We start from the raw sequence: 25,294 nt of genomic DNA on the forward strand, positions 1-25,294 counted from the left end.
ATAGTTAAAATGGATGCATCTCAGCATTATTTCATAACTACAGTAGTTGCCAGCCCTCCCAAATGATGGAACAACATAACAGTAATGTCAGTGCAAAACACTTGAATTCCCCCCATAGAGGTGAGTAGCAGTGTTAGCCTTTTATTATTTAGGATATTTATATACAGCCAATGACAGTTCACATACAATTATTCCTATGTATTACTATTCAACTTAATTCTATGAATATTGGTATATCCCCTCTTTGCCTCAGGAAGTATAGCTACAGTACTTTCAGACAATGTTTATCCATGGATCATCTATATATGTATATGGGAATGAATCTTCATTCTTTTAAACATCTTCATACCTAACATACAGTATGCTATGTAATTTACCTACAGTCATTTAACGATCTACTGTAGTATAAAATAAAGATCAATTACATTTCTCTCTTATCATTTCATTTTAATACCTATTCTTATAGTGCACTAAGCTAAAGTAATCCTGACTCTAACTTGATAAATATGATATTATTTCAAAACAGGAAAATTACTTTCTTTTGCATCATTTAACTTTTCAAAAATATTAATCATTAATGTCAAAGCTGCCAACTTTTCCTACAGAAAATGACAGTGATAGGTAGGAATAAAAAGGGGTCAACAACAAAGGTCTGCAGTAATAATTAGACAGGCAAAGTCCTCAGCGACAGAACTAGCTCATCATTGTCTTCGCTTTGTTATTCCAAGTGGCATTTAAATTCTACCAAAACCAGTATTTAAAATAAAGCTCACTATCACAATTATGATTTTATCAGAGGATATTCATTTTTAATTACATAGATCTGCATATGTAAGCTATGGACCATAACGTAAATTCAATTTATCATACAAAATTAAGTCGCTTAAATAGAATTTCTTCCTAATGTTCTAAATAGTTATCTCTGTCTCCTCTTAAAACCTTATTCTAATCCACACTACTTAAATAAATATTCAGAATGTGTCCCCCTCAATATATGCTAAATACTATATACAGTATATATATATATATATATATATATATATATATATATATATGTATCTTGATTCCGCCACTTTACACCTGCATGCGTAAAATATTAAACTTACTCTGGTGCCCTCAGTATCACACTGCACAGCAGCAGTCTTACTTACAAACAGTTACACTTCTGTGGCACTCAGAAAAAAATTACAGTAAGGCAGGTCTGGTCCAGGAAACCTGCCTTACTGTCCTTTATATTTGATTGCCGAAGAAGTGTGACTGTATATGTGTATATATATATATATATATATATACCATTGATATATCTATACGGGATGTGTTTAAGTTGCCCGCTGTTGGGCTCTTGGTGGTCAGGATACCAACGTCGGAATCCTGACATCTGACAATGCCGCCAGACGGAATCCCGGCACAGTAGGGCTGTTCCCACTCGTGGGTGTCCATGACACCCATAGAGTGGGAATAGATCCCATGGCAATTGCAGTGAGCCACAAAGCCTACAGTGCAGGTGCAGTGTGGCGAGTGCAGCGAACCCACAAGGGGACTCTTAGCGCCCGCTCTACTGTCGGCATTGTTGGGATATTGACAGCCGGCATCCCATCCGCCGGTAAAACATGCTGAATCTCTCTCTCTCTCTCTCTCTCTCTCTCTCTATATATATATATATATATACTGTGAATATATATATATATATATATATATATATGCATTCAGCATCCAGTTGTTTGGGATGCCGGTGGTCATGTGACTGATGCCAGAATCCCGACACCACTCATGAGACCGGTGCTGGAGCACTGACAGCAGACAACCTGCGGGTGAGTATAAGGGCACAGGTGAGGATTAGGGCCTGGCAGGGGGGAGCGTTATGGTTAGGCACTAGAGGGCTTATGGTTAGCCATAGCGACCATCCTCTGAGTGTTAGCCATAGTCAAGGCAGTAGAGAGCCTGGCTGGGCCCAGGTACTTTTCCAGCGGTGTGGCTTAATCACAGGAGGTGTGGCCATGCACTCCTAGGAAAAAATATAGAAAAACATGTATTTTAAGTGCTTTCCTGCAGCCCAGCACACAGCAGTGTGTGCTTGGGCATAGGAGAAAAACTGCAGCTTATACTGACAGGTAAGAGGGGGACCTGGTCCACTTGATGTAGCCATCACACTCAAAAGGTTAGCCATAGCCACAACCCCAGGAGGGTTAGAGTAGGGGACCGAGGAGTGGTAGAACACTTACCCAATCCAGTATCAGGATCATCAGTGTCGGGATGCCACTGGGATGCTATATATATATATATATATATATATATATATATATATATAATCTCTGCAATAGTCAGCAGCACTCCATACCACGCAATACAAGTGAATAAGGCCGGTGCCCTCCGTATAACATCCCCAGCAGGGATGTCTCCAAACATAACACACAGTCGAAAGTAAAAAATAATATATATAAAACAATGCAGTGGACCGGCACTCCCTCCTTCGATATAGTATTGCTTTCAATACTAGAATCAAAACTAGAATACTAGTATTTCAGAACTGGTTTTAGTTTAGTTCCTAAAGGTGGGTACACACCTGACTGACATGTTGGCGGACTTACCACCCCACTGACCAAGTGACCAATCCAGGTAAGTGTACACATAAGCCGCTTGACGTGTCTTTCAGGCTTCCCAGCTGGGTGGGTCATTTGAATTTGCCCACCCAGCTGTGATGTGAGCACCCAGCAGCAAACTATGGGCAATTCATTGACTGCCCATACATACTGCCAGAAGGCCCAATATACAGATGTAGACATGCTCATCCTACTGCGATGCATCATGTTGCATCATGACATGCTGCATGGCAAGCCAGGCTGCGACTATTCGCAGCCGTCAGTCACTCAATTAATTCCTAAATCCGTGCTGCAGCATGCTGCATCACAGCACAGATGAGCATGGCTACATCTGTATCTGCAGATATAAAGTCCATTGGCTGTGCTGCACAGCCAACGCAATATACAACTGCTGACTGGCTCATGATACTGTATATCAACCAGTATGTACCCACATAACTCAGTTCACAGGCGTGTTTAAAAAAAGACAATTATGAGCTGATTGGTTGGTACATTATCACCGTCCACTTTATCTCATTCCAAGGTTCTCTGACCCTAAATCACTATTACTATTATCCAGTAATACAGTATGTAACATATGTCACATTTTCTATTGCATTACCAGTTTGAGGATTATGCCCCTATAGTACATGTTATGCTGATAACAAGCATCAACGTCATTAAACATATCTGAACTTATCATTGTTGCAATCATTATTATCAGTATTATTTATTATTTATTTATTTATTAACAGTTTCTTATATAGCGCAGCAAATTCCGTTGCGCTTTACAATTTGAAATAACAATAACAAACTGGGTGATAACAGTCATGAGGTAGGAAGGCCCTGCTCGCAAGCTTACAATCTATAGGGAAATAGCACCTTTCCTTGTGTACATATGCCTATCTATTGCATAGAATGAGAAGACATGTGAGGATATGTGTGGACTGTACAGAGTGGATGCAATTAGATAGGATGGTTTATGAAAGTTATGTGGGCGGTTCTGGAATTTGATACGCTTGCCTAAAGAGGTGAGTTTTCAGGGAACGCTTGAAGGTTTGGAGACTAGAGGAGAGTCTTATTGTGCGTGGTAGGGCATTCCACAGAGTGGGTGCAGCCCGATGAAAGTCCTGCAGTCGTGAGTGGGAGCGAGTAATGAGTGTGGATGAGAGACGCAGGTCTTGTGAAGAGCGAAGAGGTCGGGTTGGGAGATTTTGTGATAAGCGAAGTGATGTACATTGGTGTAGTTTGGTTAATGGCCTTGTGTGTGAGTAAAAGTATTTTATATTGAATGCGGTAGAGTACAGGTAACCAATGGAGGGACTGACAGAGTGGATCTGCAGACGATAAACGTCTAGCGAGGAAGATAAGCCTCGCCGCTGCATTCAGACTGGATTGTAGTGGTGAGAGTCTCGTTTTGGGAAGACCAGTTAGGAGACTATTGCAATAATCAATGCGGGAGATAATGAGAGCGTGGATTAGAGTTTTAGCAGTGTCTTGTGTAAGGTATGGTCGTATTTTGGATATGTTTATTAGATGCATGTAACATGATCTTGAGACAGATTGAATGTGGGGAACAAAGGACAGATCAGAGTCAAGGATGACACCTAGGCAGCGAGCTTGTGGGGTAGGGTAGATAGTTGAGTTTTCAACAGTGATAGAGATATCAGGTTGGTACCTACTATTGGCTGGTGGAAATATAATTAACTCTGTCTTTGAAATATTCAGTTTAAGGTGGCGAGATGTCATCCAGGATGAAATGGCAGAAAGGCATTCAGTGATACAGTCCAGTACAGATAGGGACAAGTCCGGGGAGGATAGGTAGATTTGAGCATCATCTCCGTACAGATGATACTGAAAACCAAAAGAGCTGATTAGTTTACCAAGAGATGAGGTATAGATAGAGAAAAGCAGAGTACCTAAGACTGAGCTTTGCGGTACTCCAACTGAAAGAGGTAGCGAAGAGGAGGTAGATTCAGAGAAGCGAACACTGAAGGAGCGATTAGATAGGTACGATAGGAACCAAGAAAGGGCTGTGTCTATAAGGCCTAGGGATTGTAGTGTCTGTATGAGAAGAGAGTGGTCTACAGTGTCAAATGCAGCAGATAGATCTAGAAGAATAAGTAGTGAGTAGTGGCCTTTAGACTTCGTAGTGACCAAATCATTAACCACTTTAGTCAGTGCTGTCTCTGTGGAATGTTGAGAACAGAAGCCTGACTGAAGTGGGTCCAACAAAGTGTATGAGTTAAGAAAGTGTGTGAGTCGAGTGTAGGCAAGTCTCTCAAGTAGCTTAGAGAGACAAGTGAGCTGAAAGATAGGGCGGTAGTTTGAGAGAGCATTAGGGTCAGAATTTTTTTTTTTTTTTAAATGGGAGTAATCACTGCATGCTTGAAGAGTGAAGGAAAAATACCAGTAGAGAGAGAGAGATTACAGATGTTAGTTAAGGTAGGGATGAGCACCAGAGACAGAGCTTTACTTATTTTTGAGGGTAAAGGATCAAGAGGAGAGGTAGTAGAGAAGCAGGATGAGAAGAGTGATGATACTTCATCTTCATTTGTGGGATCAAATGAAGAAAGAGTGGCAGAGGGTTCAGGTAAAGAATGGAGCAGGTCACTGGCTGCCGAAGAGCATACTATTTCATCTCGGATCTTATCAATCTTCCTGTGCCTTGATAGTGGCAGGTGGGGTAGGTGCGGGAGGATTCAGAAGTGATTTAAATGTATTAAAGAGTCGTTTGGGGTTAGAGGTTTGAGCAGAGATAAGAGTTTGGAAATATTTTTGGTTGGCAGTGTCCAGGGCATTTTTATAAGAATGGTAGACAGTCTTATATGTGAGGAAGTCACTTGAAATACTAGATTTACGCCACTGACGTTCAAGTTTTTGTGTGAGTTTTTGAAGTTGTCTTGTTAATTTGGAGTGCCATGGTTGACATCTAGGCCTACGTTGAGTGTGATGGGTAGCTGGAGCCACTTCATCAAGGGCTAGTTCTAGAGTCTCATTAAGGTGTGATACAGCCATCTCAGGAGAGGTGAATGCAGAAATAGGTGAAAGCAGTTGTTGGAGTGAAGTGGAAAGTTCTTGAAGATTAATTGTGTTAATATTTCTGCGGGTTTGAGGAAGATTGGAGGACTTCAGCAACGCAGGGTTTGAATTAACAGAGGAGAGCATGCAGGTGATAAGGTTGTGATCTGAGAGGGGGAAAGGAGTGTTAGTGAGTTCAGAGATGGAGCATAGTCTGGTGAATACTAGATCAAGGCAGTGGCCCGCCTGATGAGTAGAGGAGTCAGTCCATTGGGAGAGGCCAAGAGAGGAGGTTAGAGAGAGTAGTTTGGAGGCGTGCACAGCAGATTTTGGACAATCGATAGCAATATTGAAATCACCCATGATAATGGTGGAGATGACAGAGGATAGAAAGTGAGGGAGCCAGGCAGAAAAATCTTCCAAAAATTGTTTTGGATGCCCAGGTGGGCGGTAGATAGCTGCAACACGCAGAGAGAAAGGAGAGTAAACCCTAATGGAATGTACTTCAAATGATGTAAATGTGAGTGATGGAACCTGTGGTAGAACAGTGTATGCAAAAGATTGGGAAAGTAAAAGTCCAACTCCTCCTCCTTTATGGTTATCGGGTCTGGAGGTGTGTGTAAAGTCTATATTGTAATATTTTCTTAACACTTTTAAACAACCCTTCTAATAAAACCCTGTTCAGCCGGCTGTTGTTCAGCCGGCTGTTGTTCAGCCAAGCATCTTTCCTTATGAATGTTAAGTATCCATGTGTGTCTAGTAATTGCAATCAAGGCCTAACATCCCACCCCCGTTTACAGAGCATGCCATAAAACTCAACTAAAACAAACACTAAAATAGCAGTTACCAACTATTTCTAAGCTGCAATAAAGTTTCATCATAGAATACAATATAGCTTATAATATACAAATTGACAGTGTAGATTACCTAGAATAATAACAATATCACTGCTGCATTTATATTCTGAGCAGATCCAAAATGCAAATGAGCGTAGATTACCTAGTATAATAACAATATCACTGCTGCATATATATTCTGAGCAGATCCAAAATGCAAATGAGCGTAGATTACCTAGTATAATAACAATATCACTGCTGCATGTATATTCTGAGCAGATCCATAATGCAAATGAGCGTAGATTACCTAGTATAATAACAATATCACTGCTGCATGTATATTTTTTTCTATGAAAATGTTACTGGTACTCACCTAACCTCACCTTTGGCTTGCTGAAAGTCTTGTGACCATGTGCAGCGCAGCCATCAGAGGGGGACTGGGCACTGGTGTCCTGGGCCTTTACAGAGAGAGGGGCCCACCCTGGCTCCTACTGTCAATACCTGTAGAGCTGCAGTCTGATGTACAGGGAAGACTTCTTAAAACAAGCCATGCCTGCTCATCAGATCTTGGAACCGTTCCCCGTAGGTCCGCAACACTCCACCTAACGGGTGAGATTCAAATGATATATCACGCCCAATTTCCTTTCTAAAATGATCTCCGTTATCGCGCATATTGCACCCATAGTAATCAGGTTTAGCTGTGTAAAGGGTTTGGTGCCTTGCTACTTCGGGGGTAGCGAGCTGAAATAATGATACAACGTGCCCGAAGGCAGAAACAGAACGGGTGTGGAAAGGGGTGAAAAGAATTGAATCCAGCCCTATATGTAATATCACAATGTATGACATCACATAGTGGTGGAGCAGTGCGGCAGAATTTTTTTTGGGGGGGAGGGAGTGTCTATTTTGTCAGTCCCGGGCCCCACAATTTCTGATGGCAGCCCTGACCATGTGTCTCCCTGGTCTACAATATAGCTGGAACAGAGAACCCTGTTAATACAAATATAAAATGTTAAAATATGCAAGTGAGGAGGATAGAAGAATGTAGTGTTTATCCCAAAAAAAGTTTTGGTCATCATCATTTTATTTATAAAACAATCTCTACATAAAGAAATTAAAGATCTAACAATGTGAATTTACAATCTAGAAAGGTAATGTTTTCATTTACTTAGCTCTTTTCTATAAAGGAATTTCTTTCTGTAAATGTGGAATCTAAATTTAAATATAGATGCCCAAAAATAATCATAGGTAGTATTAGGTAGTCTAGGAGAAATAGAAAGTATTTTTTAAAGTAAAACTTAGTTATGAGAACTCATATGCAAGTACATGTTAGCATTTGTGTAGTAAATGCAAACTCTTAAAGGGATCATGCTTGTAACCTAGTGCTGGAGGACTGATAGAACTATATTAATGAGGTTAGAACTATATTAATGAGGTTTGGGCAGTTAGTCCCAGTATCCCTGTAATGAAGGAAGGCATGAATAGTTACCCCACATACCAGATTGTGGTGGCAGCATTAGCTAGGATTAAATTAAGATGAGGTTGTAAATAAAAAACCTTTTATAACAAAACAGATATTCAAAGACACACATCTAGGGAAATAAGAGTTTCTATTGAATAATTTCACAAATGTAAAGATAAAGAATATGTCATATTTATTATGTATTAATAGTTTCTTATATAGCATAGCATATTTTGTTGTGCTTTACAATTGGAACAACAGTAAATCAAAACTTTGTAATAAAGGTAAGAAGGCCCTGTTTGCAAACTTGCAATCAATAGGGAAATAGGCAAATAGGAAATCGAACTCCAAATTGAAACTCAAATTCCCAAATGTTTAGAATGATGTTAGACATTTGATATTGTGTCTAAACCCAGTCTAATGGTAGGACATTGATAGTGATGACTATTTAAGTACCAAAAAGCATGTAGGGCAGCATGTAAGTAGTGGATGTACAAGGTTATGGTATGTTGTGCACCTACCTACACAATGCAAATCACCAGACTGAGATAACCCTGAAGAGTCAATCAGAGTACCATCAGCAGCTTCATGAGTTGAATTGTGCACATATTTATACTTATAGACATCATAATTGTTCCATTAATGTGCAATAAATAGCACCAGAGTACAATATTGTGCAATTTGGCTGAAAAATATATAGAAATGTAAAATCATGAGTGTTGTAACTGGCTATCCTGATTCAACCCATGACGCCTACATCCTCAGCAATTAGTCCCTGTTTGCAAAAAAAACATGTGGGACAAATGCCAGAGGGATGGTTGTTGTGTAAGATATCAGTTATGTGATAATAAAGCAGCTAATAGTAATTGTTACTATAGTGATCTAATTTTTTCCCCTACTACCAAAAAAGGTATGGCTGTTGCTCTTGGCTTCTGACACCATTGTCAAATCCACAAACTCCTGCTGAACATAAGTATAAAAAGGCACATATAGCCACCCATTTCATAATAGAATGCCTCTTTGTTTTTTGTTTTTTATTATTCGGAAGGCATATTATTATATAATTTGGCAAAAATGTTCGATATTGTGCTATGCTGCCATCTATTGCATAATTTTGCATTAAATAAACCACTTCTCCCAGATTATGCAATAAACAGGGAGCAGGCATAGGTTTTTTTTTAGCAACAACAGACTATGGGGGTCATTCCGAGTTGTTCGCTAGCTGCCGTTGTTCGCAGCGCAGAGATCAGGCTAAAAATCTGCATTTGTATGCATACGTAGGCACCGCAATGTGCACGCGCGACGTATGGGATCAAAAGGCTTTTGTGGTTTTGCACAGGTTCTAGTGACATTCTTATTCGCACTGGCGGCCGCAAGAAGATTGACAGGAAAGGCGCATTTCTGGGTGTCAACTGACCGTTTTCAGGGAGTGCTTAGAAAATTGCAGGCGTGCCAAGGTAAACGCAGAAGTGGCTGGACAAACACTGGGCAGGTGTGTGACATCAAAAGCCAACCCTCCAATGTTAGAATCAATGCACACGAAGAATAACTACAGGGCTGGTCTTGTTTTGCACAAATTTTTTTTGCAAGCACTCTGCTGCACAGGCATTCGCACTTCTGCAAAGTAAAAATACACTCCCCAGTGGGCGGCGACTATGCGTTTGCACGGCTGCTAAAAACTGCTAGCGAGCGAACAACTCGGAATGACCCCCTATGTGTGCACAGAAAGTGGAAGGCAGACAGGAAGGCAGATTAGGGCTAAGTTTATTGTCAATTATTTCAGATGTAAGTATTTTTTTAAAAATCATCACTTAGGTTTTTATGTATAAAACAGTGTAAAGAGAGAGCATCCCCTTTAATTAGTGTGCATGTTATACATTTGGACCAATAGGAAGCGACAAGGAAGTAATGAAGACGTTCTGTTCAATTTTACATTCAATTTAGCTGGGGGTTTAAAAAATTGAGTGCAACATTTTTAGTAAATATTTTCAAAAGTTTAGAAACTCATAAGTAATTGATTTCAATTGATTTTGAAGATTCAAGTGCTTTTTAAAATGGACTTTCAGTAAATATACCTCTATGAATGGAAGTGAGTAATACGTGTGGATGAGAGACGCATTTCTTGTGCAGAGCAGAAAGGTCGAGTTGTGATATAATTTGAGATAAGCTAAGAGATGTATGTTAGTGTAGTTTGGTTAATAGCCTTATATGTAAGTAAACATATTTTATATTGAATAAGGTAGAATATGAGTCATATGAGTTTCTATATCTAAAATATAGGAGCCCTGCATTACACTGCTAATCATCATAGCATCCTTGCTAAATATTCTGCTATGGTAAATACTTAACCACATAAAATGTACATTTTTGCACAATACCAAATGTCTGTCTAACAGCTCAGATAGCTATCAAACATTTATTTTTCGGTTCGTGGTAGCAAAACTTAATGCCAGTATGTTACATTCACTAATCTTTTGTAACAGATGTCATTCCCAACGCTGACCTGGCATTTTTATAATTGAATTAAGTAACATAAAGGGGCATGATCGTGTTAGTTTTACAAGACAGAGGACACCAAGCAGACCTTTTTTTTTTTGACACTTACTTTATAGTGCTTCTGTGTCTTTCTGCATTCCTAGTGTGTAACTGGGTAGGGTAAACAGAATAATTTCATTCCTAAGAAGGCGTAAAATATAAATAATCACATTTTTCTTAATTTATTTCAAATGTTCATTATTACCCTGAGGCTGATTTCAACTGCCTGATGACTGCAATATCCTCAAGTATCTCTCCTGACAGTCCTAAAGCCATTAATAACTCATTTGGACTCACGCCAGCTACAAAATTTCCTTTGCTTCTATGTGCCGCAATAAGCATACTATTAATTTGGGTTATTACTTGAACTGTATTATTTGCATTACAACATTTATGAGTAAGCTGTCAAGTGACAGCCTTCATGTGTATAATGCGAGAGGACAACAAGATGCAGACTGATATAAATCACTAACTTTTAGCATTACTATAAGAATATAATGTGTGGATACTCATTAAACTGCCATGGTGTTTCATTTAACACTAAAGAAAATTAATTAATTTCCACTATAAAATTGACTTTTCAGCTGGTGTTCTTTTTAGAATGGAAAGTTGTAGTGATGTTTCATTTAGCTCGATGATGGGCTAATGTGGCTTTTATGCTTTGGTGGGGATTAATCACCCTTGATGAGGATGGCTATGCCTGAAATAAAATTAAGTAATAATCATATTGTAAACAATTATGAAGCTGAAAGATTCTGTTGAATAAAAAAACAATATACAGAGCAATAGATGTGTGTGGTATTTTCTGTAATGTAGGCTGCATATATGAAAGATACTTTTAACGCTACAGCAAGAATTCTGGGTAGAGGAATGGATTGGTCGCACAGGCTAACTGATATCTTCACATATTGCTGCATAAGAGGTTTGGGTGGGTTATTTTGTTTCTGTGCAGGGTAAATACTGACTGCTTTATTTTTACACTGCAATTTAGATTTCCGTTTGAACACACCCCACCCAAATCTAACTCTCTCTGCACATGTTATATCTGCCACCCTGCAGTGCACATGGTTTTGCCCATTAGCTAACAGATTTGCTGCTGCGATCAGATCTGAATTAGGCCCTAAGGGGGACATGTAATAAGCACTGATAAAAGTGGAAAAGTGAGCCAGTGGAGAAGTTGCCCATGGCAACCAATGAGCTTTAACGTAACATTTATAATTTTCATGCTATAAAAGTATACAGAGCAGTTGATTGGTTGCCATGGGCAACTTCTCCACTAGCTCACTTCTCCACTTTTATCACTGCTTTGTACATGTCCCCCTAAGTGTGTACAAGTATGGATAAAGCAGATTCATAACATATTTTAGTAAAATCGCCCCTTGCACCTGAAGGGCTGTTACGGGGTGCTTTCATGTAGGCTCTTATGTAGGCAATGTTCAGAGAGTGCATGCTGACAGAATTGCAGGCTAAGCAGAGTTGCACGTGTGTGTAAGTACTCCTGTTTTCAGATGTATTGTTTGCACTAAGTATTTTGCTGCGCACTGATGGTATCAAACCAAACATTTGGATAGGAGTGATCTGCTAATAAAAGATATGTACAACTCAGCACAGGATTATACTCATTAAGGACCAAATGTATTAAGCCTTAAAAAAGGATTAAGTGGAGAGTGATAAAGAGAGATAAAGTACCAGCCAATCAGCTTCCTAACTGTCATGTTACAAGATGTGTTTGAAAAAGAAACAGTTAGGAGCTGAGTTGTTGGTACTTTATCAGTCTTTATCCCTCTTCATACCTTGGGGATGCTGGCCCAGGAACACCGACCGCCGTTATCCCGGAGGTAAATATCAGGGTGCCTCTTAGGATTAGGGACTGGGGGTGGGTTAGGGTAGGCACTAGAGGTTAGGGGATTAGCCATAAACACCACCCTCTGTGTCTTAGCCCTAGCTGACACCCCCCCAGTGTCTTAGCCCTAGCTGCTTCTCCAACTATCGTAGCCCTAGCTGCCACCCCAGGTGGGTTAGGGTTAGAGTAGGGGACTGGGGATGGGTAAAATAATTACCCCTTCCTGTGTCAGAATTCTAATTGTTGGGATGCCGAGGTCGGTCACTCACATTATTTGTACTTAGTATAAGGCAGGTGTGAGTATTGTATACACTACTGATGAGTACAGTACTTGTAGCAAACCAGATGTATTTTCTACTATGGTATATACAGATCTACATCTTTTGCTAAGCATTTGTAGTTTTAATAGTTAACACCCATTTTACTTCCAACTTTACATCAGTCCCATAGCTGTATGCACAGGCCCTGGGCAAAATCCTCTTACACAAATGAGTATCTAATCTGTGACATTGTTATTTTATTGTAAAGTCTCATCCACAATAAGCTACACACATTATAACATTACTGGATAAAATGTACTGCAAGTTAACTGTTTTCAGTGTCAGCTGTACTCCTATTACAAAAGACATTTTAGTAATTATACAGTTGAAAAACATTTACTGCATTAAATGAACATAAACAGGTAAAATAAAATAAATGATTTCCTCTTTTTTATCTGTGCTGTTAATGTCACCAAGAGAAAACAACTGTAGACTTTATAACAGATGCAATCTGTGTCCAGTCTGAAATGGCAGTACAATGCAGTTTAACATATGTGCAGCTTAACCTTCCATTTCATGATACTGAGCAAAATCACTTCCAAACCGGGCTAGAAATTTAATGGATGTGTTTCTGTAAACTGATTAGCATTTTGATGGACTTTTGATGTTCCTAGATATCCGTGGAATACAGGAGTTTTTGGATAGAGTATCTCAGCAGGGAATGGATGTAGCTTTGCAGAAGGTAGAAAACAACATTAATAAGATGATCACGGGACTCTTCGCCACAATGCGCATTGAAGAGCTAAATCGCTACAGGGACACACTGAGAAGAGCCATTCTCGTTATGAGTCCGACCACTGCCAAATCCTTCATTACTGAGGTAAGAATATCCTGTTTTATGGCTACTTGTTTATTTCTTCAGTGTTTCAATTTGCACTTATAGTGTTGCAGCTAACGAGGCGGTTTTAGAACAAACATGCGTACAATAATAAAAATGGCACTAATTGTGCTGCTAGTCCAGGGGTGGGCAATAAGCTCCCTGATCTAGTCTAAACAGACGATACTTTATGATGTACACGCATATAACTACAATGTACTGCATTGATGAATACAAACATTTAAAGTACGATGCCAACTTTCAAGAATAATAAGTGTTGTGCTGTTTAGTCACTTTCCCATCTTTAAAGCATACATTATAAGCAATGGAGACACTTGGCCTGAATCTGAGTTGGGGGTAATTAAGAAGGAACAAGTAACTGTGCATCTTAGTAAAACCATGCTGCACTGTGGGTGGGAAAGATTTAGGGGTATATTTACTAAAGGATCTAAACAAACAAGTATTGCTGTTGTCCACAGTAACCAATCAGATTCTCGATAGCATTTCTCAATTGCATCCTAGAAAATTATAGACAGAATCTGCTTAGTTGCTATGGGCAAAACCTCCACTTGTCTGTTTTAGACGCTTTAGTAAATCTACCCCATAGATCTGAGAGAGGCATGTCCAAACTCCAATCTTAATTGCAGTGTAAAAGTAATGCAGTTCAGCATTTGTGGGATACATGTAAAAGCAGCCAGTATATACCTTGCATGAAATATAACGTATGTATTTGCAGTCACTAGAGATATGCGCGGACCCCCGTGTTTTTATTTTGGTTGTAATTCATCATTGTGTTTTGGTTTTGGCAAAACCACACTCAAATCTTTTGGTTCAGACCTTGACTTGGTACGGATCTCATCAGAAGATCTGGACCACATTTTGGATCCACAAACATCGGGTTGATTTGGATTTCTGGAGAACCGAACCCAACATCTCTAAATTTGCACCCCTTGCATTGTAGCATGGATTGTCCAGGTATACAATTACTTGCTCTTTCTTGCTTTAGTCCCAAATCAGAATCTGGCCCACTATTACATACTACTATTGCAAGTTGCTTTAGGAAACTAGAAAGAAGCAAGAAAGATTATTGGAACCAGATTGCAATTTTCTACATTTCTTTTCTTATCAAATGGGTAGTAGGTTTTGCATTCAAATTCATTAATAAGCTTGAACATAAAAAAAGTGTCAGATGTTTTTGCCAAATTTTAAGTTCTTTGTAAATAAACCAAGGGATGCTTGTGTCATGCACATATAATACCATAATGTTTATGTTTATCATAATGCTTCCTCATAGTGTGCAACTTTGGAATAACAAAAATTAGGATAGGTCCATGGTCATGTCACGGTTGGCATGGCCAAAGCATGTGAGAAATGTGAGCACACACACTCAAGGGTTTCACTAGCACTTTTGACGTGCTAGGCTGTGTTTTTATTCTCCCCTTCTTTCCTAAGACCCATTGGATGCTGTACACTCCAGTGGCATGCGCTCTACTCATCATTGTGCATGCACCACTCAAAAGAGGCCACCTCTTTTCTCTATTCAGATCATAGAAGGTGGTGAAGGGCTTTGGAGAGTGGAGCTTTTGCTACAGTCTGCATCCATAACAAATATAATGTGATATATTACCAGCAATGGACCTGGTGCACACTGAGCCTCATATTTAGGAAGACCAGTAAAAAGGGACAGCAAAGCACAAGTTAGTATGGATGAGGTAATGGTTAGCATTACCGCCTCAAAGGACTGAGATCATACTCTTGGTTGTAATTCATCATTGTGTTTTGGCTTTAGCAAAACCACCCTCAAGTGTTTTGGTTTAGATTCAGTTTTTGGTTCGGTTTATGCATTCCTTAAAAATCAATAAACATTGGGGGGGAATATATATATATATATATATATATATATATATATATATACATATATACAGTATATTCACTTGGAACCCCAAAGTGATTCTGCACTGGGGCTCATTTCGATTTGTTTTCCCCCAAGTTCCAGTGTGTTCTTATATCAGGAAAACTGAACCGCATTTCTTCAGTTGCATCATAACAAACTTTTTCAAGCTTCATTATATTACAATAAAACAGTGCTCATGAAAATCATAGTGTTGACTGCAAGTGAGCCAACACTTTTCAAAGAAAGTAGCTATGTTTTGCTATCTGTGAGACAGTGACACAAGCAGACAGGCAAATGTATTGGCCTTCTTGTGGAATCCCGTAGCTACAGTCTTGCAAGCTACTATTATTTTGCTGTCCCTGTACATGAATTACACAAGGTTATTCTCCACATAAATTCTTTCTAAATTGAGCCCTTGAAGTTCACTGCACATTTTTATGATTGGTGAGCATGTTCTTGCAGAAAGGAATAAACAAGGAATGAATTGAGTAAATAGTCACATAATATACTGTGCATATACACTCAATTTATCACATACATTAGATATCACTTTTGCCTTTCAGTGAAGTTTAGAAAAGCTTTTTTCCTCTCTAGGTGTTTTGGGGCTGATTTATTAACATCTGTATTAATGTGTGTATTGTTTAGCAAGTATATATAATAGCACTTCTATAGTGCTTACATTCTAACTAAGGACATCATTCCCCCCTTTGAGGTTTTTCCTGATATCTCAACAATAATTCTGTCACTGCATTAAAATTAGCTAGTAAATCTGCCAGGGCCGGCTAAATGTGTATGTAATACCCTTATGTGGTGAGAACATAAATATATTGTTTCAGAAAAAAGTATCCATACTTTATATATACATATGCTGCCATCAATAATAGATAATTTTTTTAATTGTCTTTTGGGATACATATATTTAAATTGTTTCTAACCTATGTACCTGTGAGCTGGGGATTCTTTTCACATTTATCAATTTATTTATAAAACATAATACTGTTTATATGATACTCTTTTGCAACAATGATATAACAGTTCTTAACTCCTTCACTTCAAAGGGAAAATGGGACTCACCTTGTTGTTGTCCCATTAGTCCACAGTGACACACAAATTACTTACATACCAATAAGTATAGAAGCAGTCAGTATTTCTTTTTACCCCTGCCATTGGAGTAAATATTCTAGTGCTTTTATTAGAGTCAAATAGTGTCCATAAAACACCTAGCATTAGGGAAAAGAGTCCAAGGGGGCTATTAAAAAGCCTCTATGGGGGAGATATATAAAATCCTAGACAGTTATGAAGTGGAGAAGTTGTGTGTAGTACTAGTAACCAACCACCAGTAATAAGCAACCTTATGCACAAGGGTGGGCCCCTAACCATTACCAGAGCCAAACATTACTCTTAATTTCAGTAGTAAGTTAAATTAATACATTTAATTAATTAAATATTACCTCTCTGTAATAACATGTAACACCTGCTCACCTGCTAAGTCTGGTAGACAAGCTACACCAGTTTCTTCTCTATTTCTGATGGTGTCTCCACCTGAGTTGATTGTTGATTGAAGAAGGGAATGCACCAGGGATGAAATCAGGACCCCCGGTTAAATGCAATGGTGTAGTAGACCATGGCCTTAATTAGGGGGGGCTAGGGGGCATGCGCCCTGGGTGCCGGATTTGTATGGGTGCAAGACCTCCATTCAGCTCCTTCAGCCAGCTGCAATAAGCCCCCGCTGTGTGGAGTCGCTGCTTTTTGCTATGCCGGCATCTAAGATTTTCGGATCCATTATGCTGTCTGCTGCAGTCTAGATCTATCAACTGCAGAGCAGCATATTGTGAGCCTGCCAGATCCCGTGGCAGCAGCAGCTATATATCACAATGACAGCCTGCAGGATGTCCTATTGAAAGCTCTCCATGGCAGCACAGCCCACACCCCAGCAGTCTTCTATCCTACACACATAAACCAGTAGGACAGTATGGATGGTGTAATGGTTAGCATTACTGCCTCACAGCACTGAGGTCATGGGTTCAATTCCCTCCATGGCTCTACCTGTGCAGAGTTTGTATATTCTTCCCGTACTTGCGTGGGTTTCCTCCCACACTCCAAAAATATACTGGTAGGTCAATTGGATCCCAGCAAAAATTAACCCTATATGAATGTGTGCGCGTGTACATGTGGTAGGGAATATAGATTGTAAGCTCCACTGGGGCAGGGACTTATGTGAATGGCCAAATATTCTCTGTAAAGCACTGCGGAATATGTGTGCGCTATATAAATAACTGGTAATAAATAAATAAATAAATATATAAATAATGTACGTAAAGTGCTTTTATAAGGGTTCTCTATCTTCATACCTGTCTATACCTGTAGCTGCAAACATCTCTAGTGCTTATTAGGGTCATCAGATGGCTCAATACAGTGGGAGCCATCTGAGTATGTTGAATTCACTTTCTTTTTGAAAGCTACCGGCTACATAGCTTACTGACTACTCGAAGTAGTCTAAATAATAAGTACTTTAAATAATCAGAACATTCCTGTTTACACTATAATGCATAGCACAACTACGCCAGATTATTCATTTTTCAATTTTCCTGTTGGATTATTGTTACTACTTGCACAATGGTGTATTCTATGTATAAGAAACATTGCTAGATGGATTATTAATACATTCTGTATGCAGTCTCTCTCTCTCTCTCTCTCTCTCTCTTTCTCTATCTGTTATATCAGCACTCACATGTTCACACATAGAATAATAAACCAGTAGTCCTCCAGTCGTGATGCCCTCAGGCAGTGCGTCTAATAGTGGTTCCAAAGTATACACACCCCCTACCTTTCTTAAACTACTACTGCTCCATTAGTTGCTGTGCCAATCACACTGTCAGGATTCATTGCTCAACCCTCCCATCCAAAAAAACCCCAACAATAATCTAGATCTGCCCCTGCCTGCAAGCATTATTACTGTGTTGCGCAAGATGTATATGGGATACTAATGTGTGGCATAATGTGCTCTAAATGGCATTACTGCTGTGTGGCATATTGTCAATATTGTGTCATATAACGTGTGGTGTAATTTGGATTAAAAAAATTGTATGGGGGAAGGGGGGCTATGGGGGGAAGGGGGGACTATGCCCCCACCCTCCTGACTAATTAATAATATAACAGTGACTGGAATGAACTTAACCAATAGAGTAGGAGTATTTTATTCAAGCATGTCAAAAGGGTTCATATATAAGACAACAACCAAAATATTGCAAATAACAATTTGAAGTCCCACTTGAATAGATGGATGGATAGATAGATAGATAGATAGATAGATATAGCTCTTATATTAAAACTGAGACAGCACTTAAACTGCTCTTTTAAACAAAATATAGTAAATAATCCCTTCTTAAGTTTAGCAATTAATTAACAGTTATCTTTGGTGGTATTCAACAGTTGATACTGACTGTAGTTACCCAATACATAAATTCACATAACTCCATCCCTCATTCAAAGTAGTACATTTTTGCTTCTTTAAACTGATACCTTTATAATGTACTCTTAGTGTAAAAGTCAATTAGTTCAACCTAGCCACATAAGTTTGTTGGTGCACATAGAACACCTCAGTCTCACCTGGGTATTGAACCTGCACTGAAGGTGCATCAGACTGGTTCTTGATGTTCAACCTCTCCTTTAAGTCTGCAAACTGCCAGTTGGCGATGAGACTAAATACCTAGTTTAGTTGCATCTCCTGGGAGGTTGTAGATAATACGTCTCTTTGGATTAGTCCTTATAAAGTAACTGGTAATATAGTCCTTTGTTTCTGTAGCTTTATTTTATATGACTGCACTGCTGGTAGAATCAAAATCTTACTAACTCCAAGTATATTGCTGCAAGCAAAATAGAAAAGTCAGTCTTTCTGGACTTGCAATAATGTTGCCATTTATTCTATAATGACAGTCTTGCTGAGGTGATAATGTGTAAAAAGAAGAATATATTTATATATGGAGCCCCCTACTCTCAGAGATTTTGCCTCATCAAATGTTGGCAAGTTGTTACTAGTTTGATGAAACTAAATTTATGTTAGCTGAGGTACCTGTACTTTGTCTCAAGGAAATAATAACTCATATACATGTGTATATATACTTTGCTTCAAAATTATTTACTCCATTAAATACCACTTTATCCAATATAAATATACTGGCAATCTCTCTTGTAGTCCTTTTCCTATGTTTTTTTATTTAATTTCCTGGTCAGAATATGAATATGGCCACTGCTCTTTTACAGTACTTTGGGGGAACCATGACACTTATTTCTCCTAACAGATACCTTAAAACATCCTTCATATTATTCCCAGTGTTAGGTTCCAGCAGCTTTCTTCTCCACTGTGTTGTTAATTCTCCGCCAGGATTCCCCCGTCAGTCACCTCAGTCTCCCCTCAAAACTGTCAGCAGTGACCTATAAGTCATTGTGCTGCCTCCATTTCCTGCTCACCTTATGAGCTAGCCCCTGTGTTCCCCTTTTTCTGATCTCTTCTGATCACCTGGTCTTAAGCCACCAGGTTGCTATAACAACCCTTCTCCCCTGGCCATCCCCATGCACAGTGTAAACTCAGAACAGTTACAATGCCTCAACACGAGGTTCCGAGGCTATACCGTTACTTATCCAGCTGTATTACATTAAATGTTAACCCCAAAATTGCTGATTTCTCTGTATAGGCAGGAGTGAGGTTACAAACATATCAGCAGGCCATTACTAAAATCTATAACAAACATGCACATGTGGTCTATTTACTAAGCCTTGGGCGGAGATAAAGTGAACGGTGATAAAGTACCAGTCAATCAGCTCCTAACTGTAATTTTTCAAACACATCATGTGACATGGCAGTTATGAGATAATTAGCTTGTACTTTATCTCCATCCACGTTATGTCCTTCCAAGGCTTAGTAAATAGAATTACAAAACAGGAAGGTGCTGGGAACAGAAAGTGAGGGCTTGTAGTGCCGCATGCAGCCCCAGGGCCACCACTTGCACATCTTTGTTATAGACTGTGCTAGACAAATGATAGCCAGAATCTGATTATTAGCTATTGTACCTCAAAGGTACAGGCTGGTATACATTGACCGCAGGTAATTAATTCACCGGGGGCTACCCTATTAGCCCTGTTAAGCTAGCATGAGCCATGGCTTATCAGGGATTTTGTGTCACCAGTCTCAGGCAAGCAAAACAAAATCCCCAATAAGCGCCATCTTTTTGGGGCTGCTGCGGCATAAACACACACATTTCACTGAACCTGTGTGTTTTTGTACAAAAAGTTTTTCCTTTATAGGAGATCTAATTGTATACCCTGTAAAAAAAATATATGGTGAAACACCAGGAAAGTGTGAAAAATTCCCACTTTTTGCTCCCAATGTTCCATCGCACCTAATCGGATACCCCACACACACACACACACACACACACACACACACACACACACACACACACACACACACACACACACACACACACACACACACACAGTATGATAAATGTCCCCTTATCTCTGCCAATGTAGATTCTACAGACATAAGGGTACCCTCCTTTAAATAAGAGGAGAATCCTATTTGATTGATCACCAGAAAAAGTAAACACTACTCTGCAGCAAATAAAGCCAAAGTACATGAAAATTTACATGAAATAATAAAGAAAAGGAGAAAAGAAAACAAAACGTTCCTTTAAAATAAATAAAAAAGGCCTTGATAAATTCAGGAAGGAATGGCAGCTCCAGTTTGTAACCATTTTCCTACTATATGTATCTATGTATTGGATTATAAAGAAATAAGTGGTATTTTGGAAATCAGACTTCTAAAAATAAGGCAGTGCTGATTGGTGTGATTTGTGTGGTTACTGCACAGAAAATCCACTGGAATTGACTAAGGTTGGTGCCAGCCCAAAAATGTCTAAGTTGGCTCAGCAAAAAAACCCAGTAAGCAGTGAAGAAGTTAAACTGTTACAGGGACTATGCAGTTAGATACAAAAGTTTTAGTAACCTTAAAGCCTATAAAGGTGATGGAGAAGAGTATCCAGAATTGGAAGTAAAATGACTCAAAAGTGTTTGCACATATGATTAACTCAACACTACTCCAGATAAATACGCTTCTGATTGGGCAGCATATGTGCCTGGTCATCATTATCAGTAAGTACCTGCACCTGTCCTATACTAGGTGCAAAAGTAATGCCTCATAACAGGAGTATATATGCTTAAGCGCTGCACTGCATTGTCTGTATTTGCATGAAGATGCCATCAATTAATTTTTCTTACATAAGTACGCCCTGTAACACCCACATTCAGCTTGTAAATGAAGACACATTTGAAATGCCTTTGTGTGCACTTATTTTCTGGGCATGCACAGAGAGAATTTAACTTATCAGCCCCAAATGGCAAAATTTGTTTGCTATCTTGTATTTTTTTCCTTCTTCAGTAGGTGTGTTCCATTCTAGTGGCTTCTAAACTGGTAGACGTATAAATGTGACACTGGAGAAAACATGCTATGCTATGAGTTACTGTAAATCACTGCAGGATTTAGCAAATAATAGAATCAAAGAAGTCTTAGTTTATGTTGCATTGAGCCCCCTGGGCAAGACTGGGGTCCATTTTGCTGATCACGGATTTCCTAAAATGACTCTCAGTTCTGATAAATGTGTTCAATAAGAGGACAGGACACACAGTAGTATATGCTGGCTACTCTAATATCAGTTGCATCACCTTTAGTATAAACATTGTATGTTAATTGAACCAATTCATAATTAAAGCAGATTGCACATTTTCTACTGTTGATTTTTCTTACTTAGGGGTATATCCAATTATTGTCAGTATTTCCGACAAGTCGGAAAAACTGAGTTTTCTGACTTTTTTAGGTCGAATCTGGATTCAACCTATTCAAGTCCAGTGCCATTTTTCTGACTTGTCGGAAATTCCGACTTGTTGGAAATCACGTGGATCAGAATATTAGCCACAGATCCATATTATTTTGTCATATTTGCAGGCGTTTCCATCAGGTTTTTGGCCCGTTTTAGACAATACCGATTTGACTTTAAAAAAAGTTGGATCAGCATTGCTGAAAATTGGCAAAAACGTCTCGGAAATGCCCGCAAATTGAATAGTGAAGTGCCGGATAGGATCCAACACTAACTGAAAATACCCGTTAATGTTTATATTTGTATAAAAAAGTATATTAAACATGAAATGTTCTTTAAGGCACCTAACTTTATGAATGTGGCAAATACAAGGCCATGCTGTCCCTATTGCTCTAATTAATGGTTGCAATTTTCTATCAGGATGAGATGTTACTAGTGGACTGAATTAACACTGTACATGTGAAGCTCCTGGCCCTAGAAAAGGTTTATCTTATTCTGCCCATAAATTAAGGGCATTATTTTGTGCCTGATATGAAATAGAATTGTGTTAACAGCTGCAATGAATTAAAAAAAATATGTGTTATTCAGCAGAATAAGGTAATAATAAGCTATTTTTTTTCTGGTGACAAAAAGAAAATACTCATTACAATTCTCAACGCCAAACCTACTTTCCCTAATATATTAACATTTAAGACACATAGCTGAGTAACAAGTACAATAAATAGTCATCTGCTCAATTAGGATACCAAGATACGAAAGTTTTACAAATTAGGGGCTGATGCTGAATTGTACATTCTGTTTGCTTAGTACAATATATAATTTGATCATGTGCATTGCTATAAATAAAGAATGTACTCCTATATCCGCGTGCAGATTTGATCACCCCGTACACTTGTGAGACCTTATGATTTTAGAGGCGTGATGGTGGGGGCGAGTGCTAAGCAAATGCAGTATGAGTACAGTAGAGGTGTGGTTGAGTAACAGCAAATGGAATCAGACCTTCAAAAAAGTGATGTTAAGACACCAATGATGGTGATGACACTCGCCTAATGATAGGAAAATCTGCTTCCGATTGGCTGATAGCAGATAGTGATTTCTTCATTGCTGATGCCTATATATTATATGCTTGGTGGGTGTAAGGTACCATTCATTTTTTCCTATTTTCATTGGTACATATGAATGCGCATTTTAGATAGATAGATAGATAGATAGATAGATAGATAGATTTTTTTTTTATTCAACTCAATCCTGATACCAAATACATCTCCCCCCTAGAAACAAGTTTTAGAAAATAGTTCAGAAATGGGGTAGTTGTAAAACATTCATAATGCACCCATGTGTTGAGTTGGGTGCTAGAATATGTGGGTGGAATTCAAATGTTTGAAAAGTCAGTTGGATGAAAAAACAGTCCTCCAACTGACTTTTCAAACAATTGAATCTCCCCCCTGATGTATGACTGACATTATGCTGGAGCATATGCAACCGGTGCAGAGCTGGACACATTTTGGGACATGTCTAAGCATAAATACACCTTGTCACTCTTTTTTATTTAACATTGTGTTTTATATGTGTCATCTGCCCCTTTATGTTTAAAGCCAAGCTAATAAAATATGTATATCTTGTGACAGAATAAAGCCCTAACTCCTCTCTTAGTACTATCGCTCTCTTTCAGTATATGTAAATGAATGAGTTATCTAGCCAAGGATCAATGTTTTCTGTCAGTGGAGGTCATTTTTGAGTACATGCTGAGTAGTATGATACTAAAAGTTAAAAGTTGCAAATTTTTACTGCTGAAGGTATCTAAGGTCATTTCTAAATATCATTGTTCTAAAGTGGTCTCCATAATAAATAATACAATTTTATTAGTAACAAATTGATAGGGATCATTTCTGAAGACCAAATTACTGCCTGCTACTTAAAGACTTTACCCTTACTTTTATTAAAATAATTCAGTTTTCTCCTAAAATATTGCTTAGTTTTGAGTCATTTATGTGCTACATCATGAAAATGAGGGAAAATTAGCACTTCTTTTATTACAGTTCTCACTTTTTGCTGACTCCACATTTACAATAGAGCAGTGGTTCTCAAACTTGGTCCTCAAGAACCCATACAGTGCATGTTTTGCAGGTCACCCAGCAAGTGCACAGGTGTATTAATTACTCACTGACACATTTTAAAATGTCCACAGGTGGAGCAAATTATTTCACTTGTGATTCTGTGAGGAGACGTGCAAAACATGCATTGTGTGGGGTGCTGAGGACCAAGTTTGAGAACCTGTGCAATAGAGGTCATATATGATGATGATGATGATGATGATGATGATGATTATGATTATTATTACTACATAAGTCAAAGTACAAGAATCTGAAAGGTGCAAAGTGCATGCCATTGTAAGTATAGGGAAAAGACGTGGTTAACGCCACCAACTTATTGAAATAATCTTATTGCTCTACCTCCCCCTCAAAAAAAAAATCTCAAATCACGTAAGATAGGAAATATGGCACATACAGTAGGAGTTTCGGGGGCCGGTTAATACTAGGGTCACCATTTAGTGCAAGAGGCCACAGACCCCTGAAAAAAAAACAAAAAACAATAGCCATTCCCCAGATGAGCACACAGATGAATTACAATTATTTAAATACAATTTATTATCAGACCTCAAAACTAACATTTGAGTGTTCAGAATTAGGACTGGGTATGTGAATGCAATACTCCTAGTGACGTGGCCTCTGGTGATGTGGCCACAGGTGATCAGAGTTTTGTCCATACCACCTACCAACACTACCCTCACAAATTAACATTAATGTCCTAATCGTGGGACAGTCTCTTCCAATCTGGACTGACTTACTGAAATCTGGAAACTTTAGCTTTTGTTTGACATTATATTATACGTAAAAGGGAGCATTGTGTAAAAATATTTAAGTGAAGGGACTGTCATCAATGCCTACCAAGCAATGTTTAGCTGCTGTCAGCTTTCACCGAGCCTTAGGCAATACTTTGGTCTACTGACTCCTCCTTCTAAAATAACTACTTACCACCCCCTCTCCTGTTTCATATTTATAAACTTAGCATGTTGTTCAGATGCAGGACATTCAGGCACCACTGCAAGGATTTC

The 25,294-nt window shown here is 38.7% G+C and overlaps 1 protein-coding gene across 2 annotated transcripts in view; it reads left to right on the forward strand.

The window, feature by feature from the left end:
- The window catches only part of GRID2 (glutamate ionotropic receptor delta type subunit 2), a 1,619,892-nt gene that overhangs the window by 706,748 nt on the left and 887,850 nt on the right, over positions 1-25,294 (forward strand). For both annotated transcript variants that reach the window (XR_010176066.1, XM_063917339.1), the window contains exon 4: positions 13,208-13,413. Coding sequence is in view for 1 of the 2 variants with exons in the window: in XM_063917339.1 (XP_063773409.1) it covers positions 13,208-13,413 (206 nt within the window). In the remaining variant the exon portion in view is untranslated. The remainder of the gene's footprint in view (positions 1-13,207; positions 13,414-25,294) is intronic.

The sequence above is a fragment of the Pseudophryne corroboree genome, chromosome 1, assembly GCF_028390025.1.
Source record: "Pseudophryne corroboree isolate aPseCor3 chromosome 1, aPseCor3.hap2, whole genome shotgun sequence".
NCBI classification, from domain to species: Eukaryota; Metazoa; Chordata; class Amphibia; order Anura; family Myobatrachidae; genus Pseudophryne; species Pseudophryne corroboree.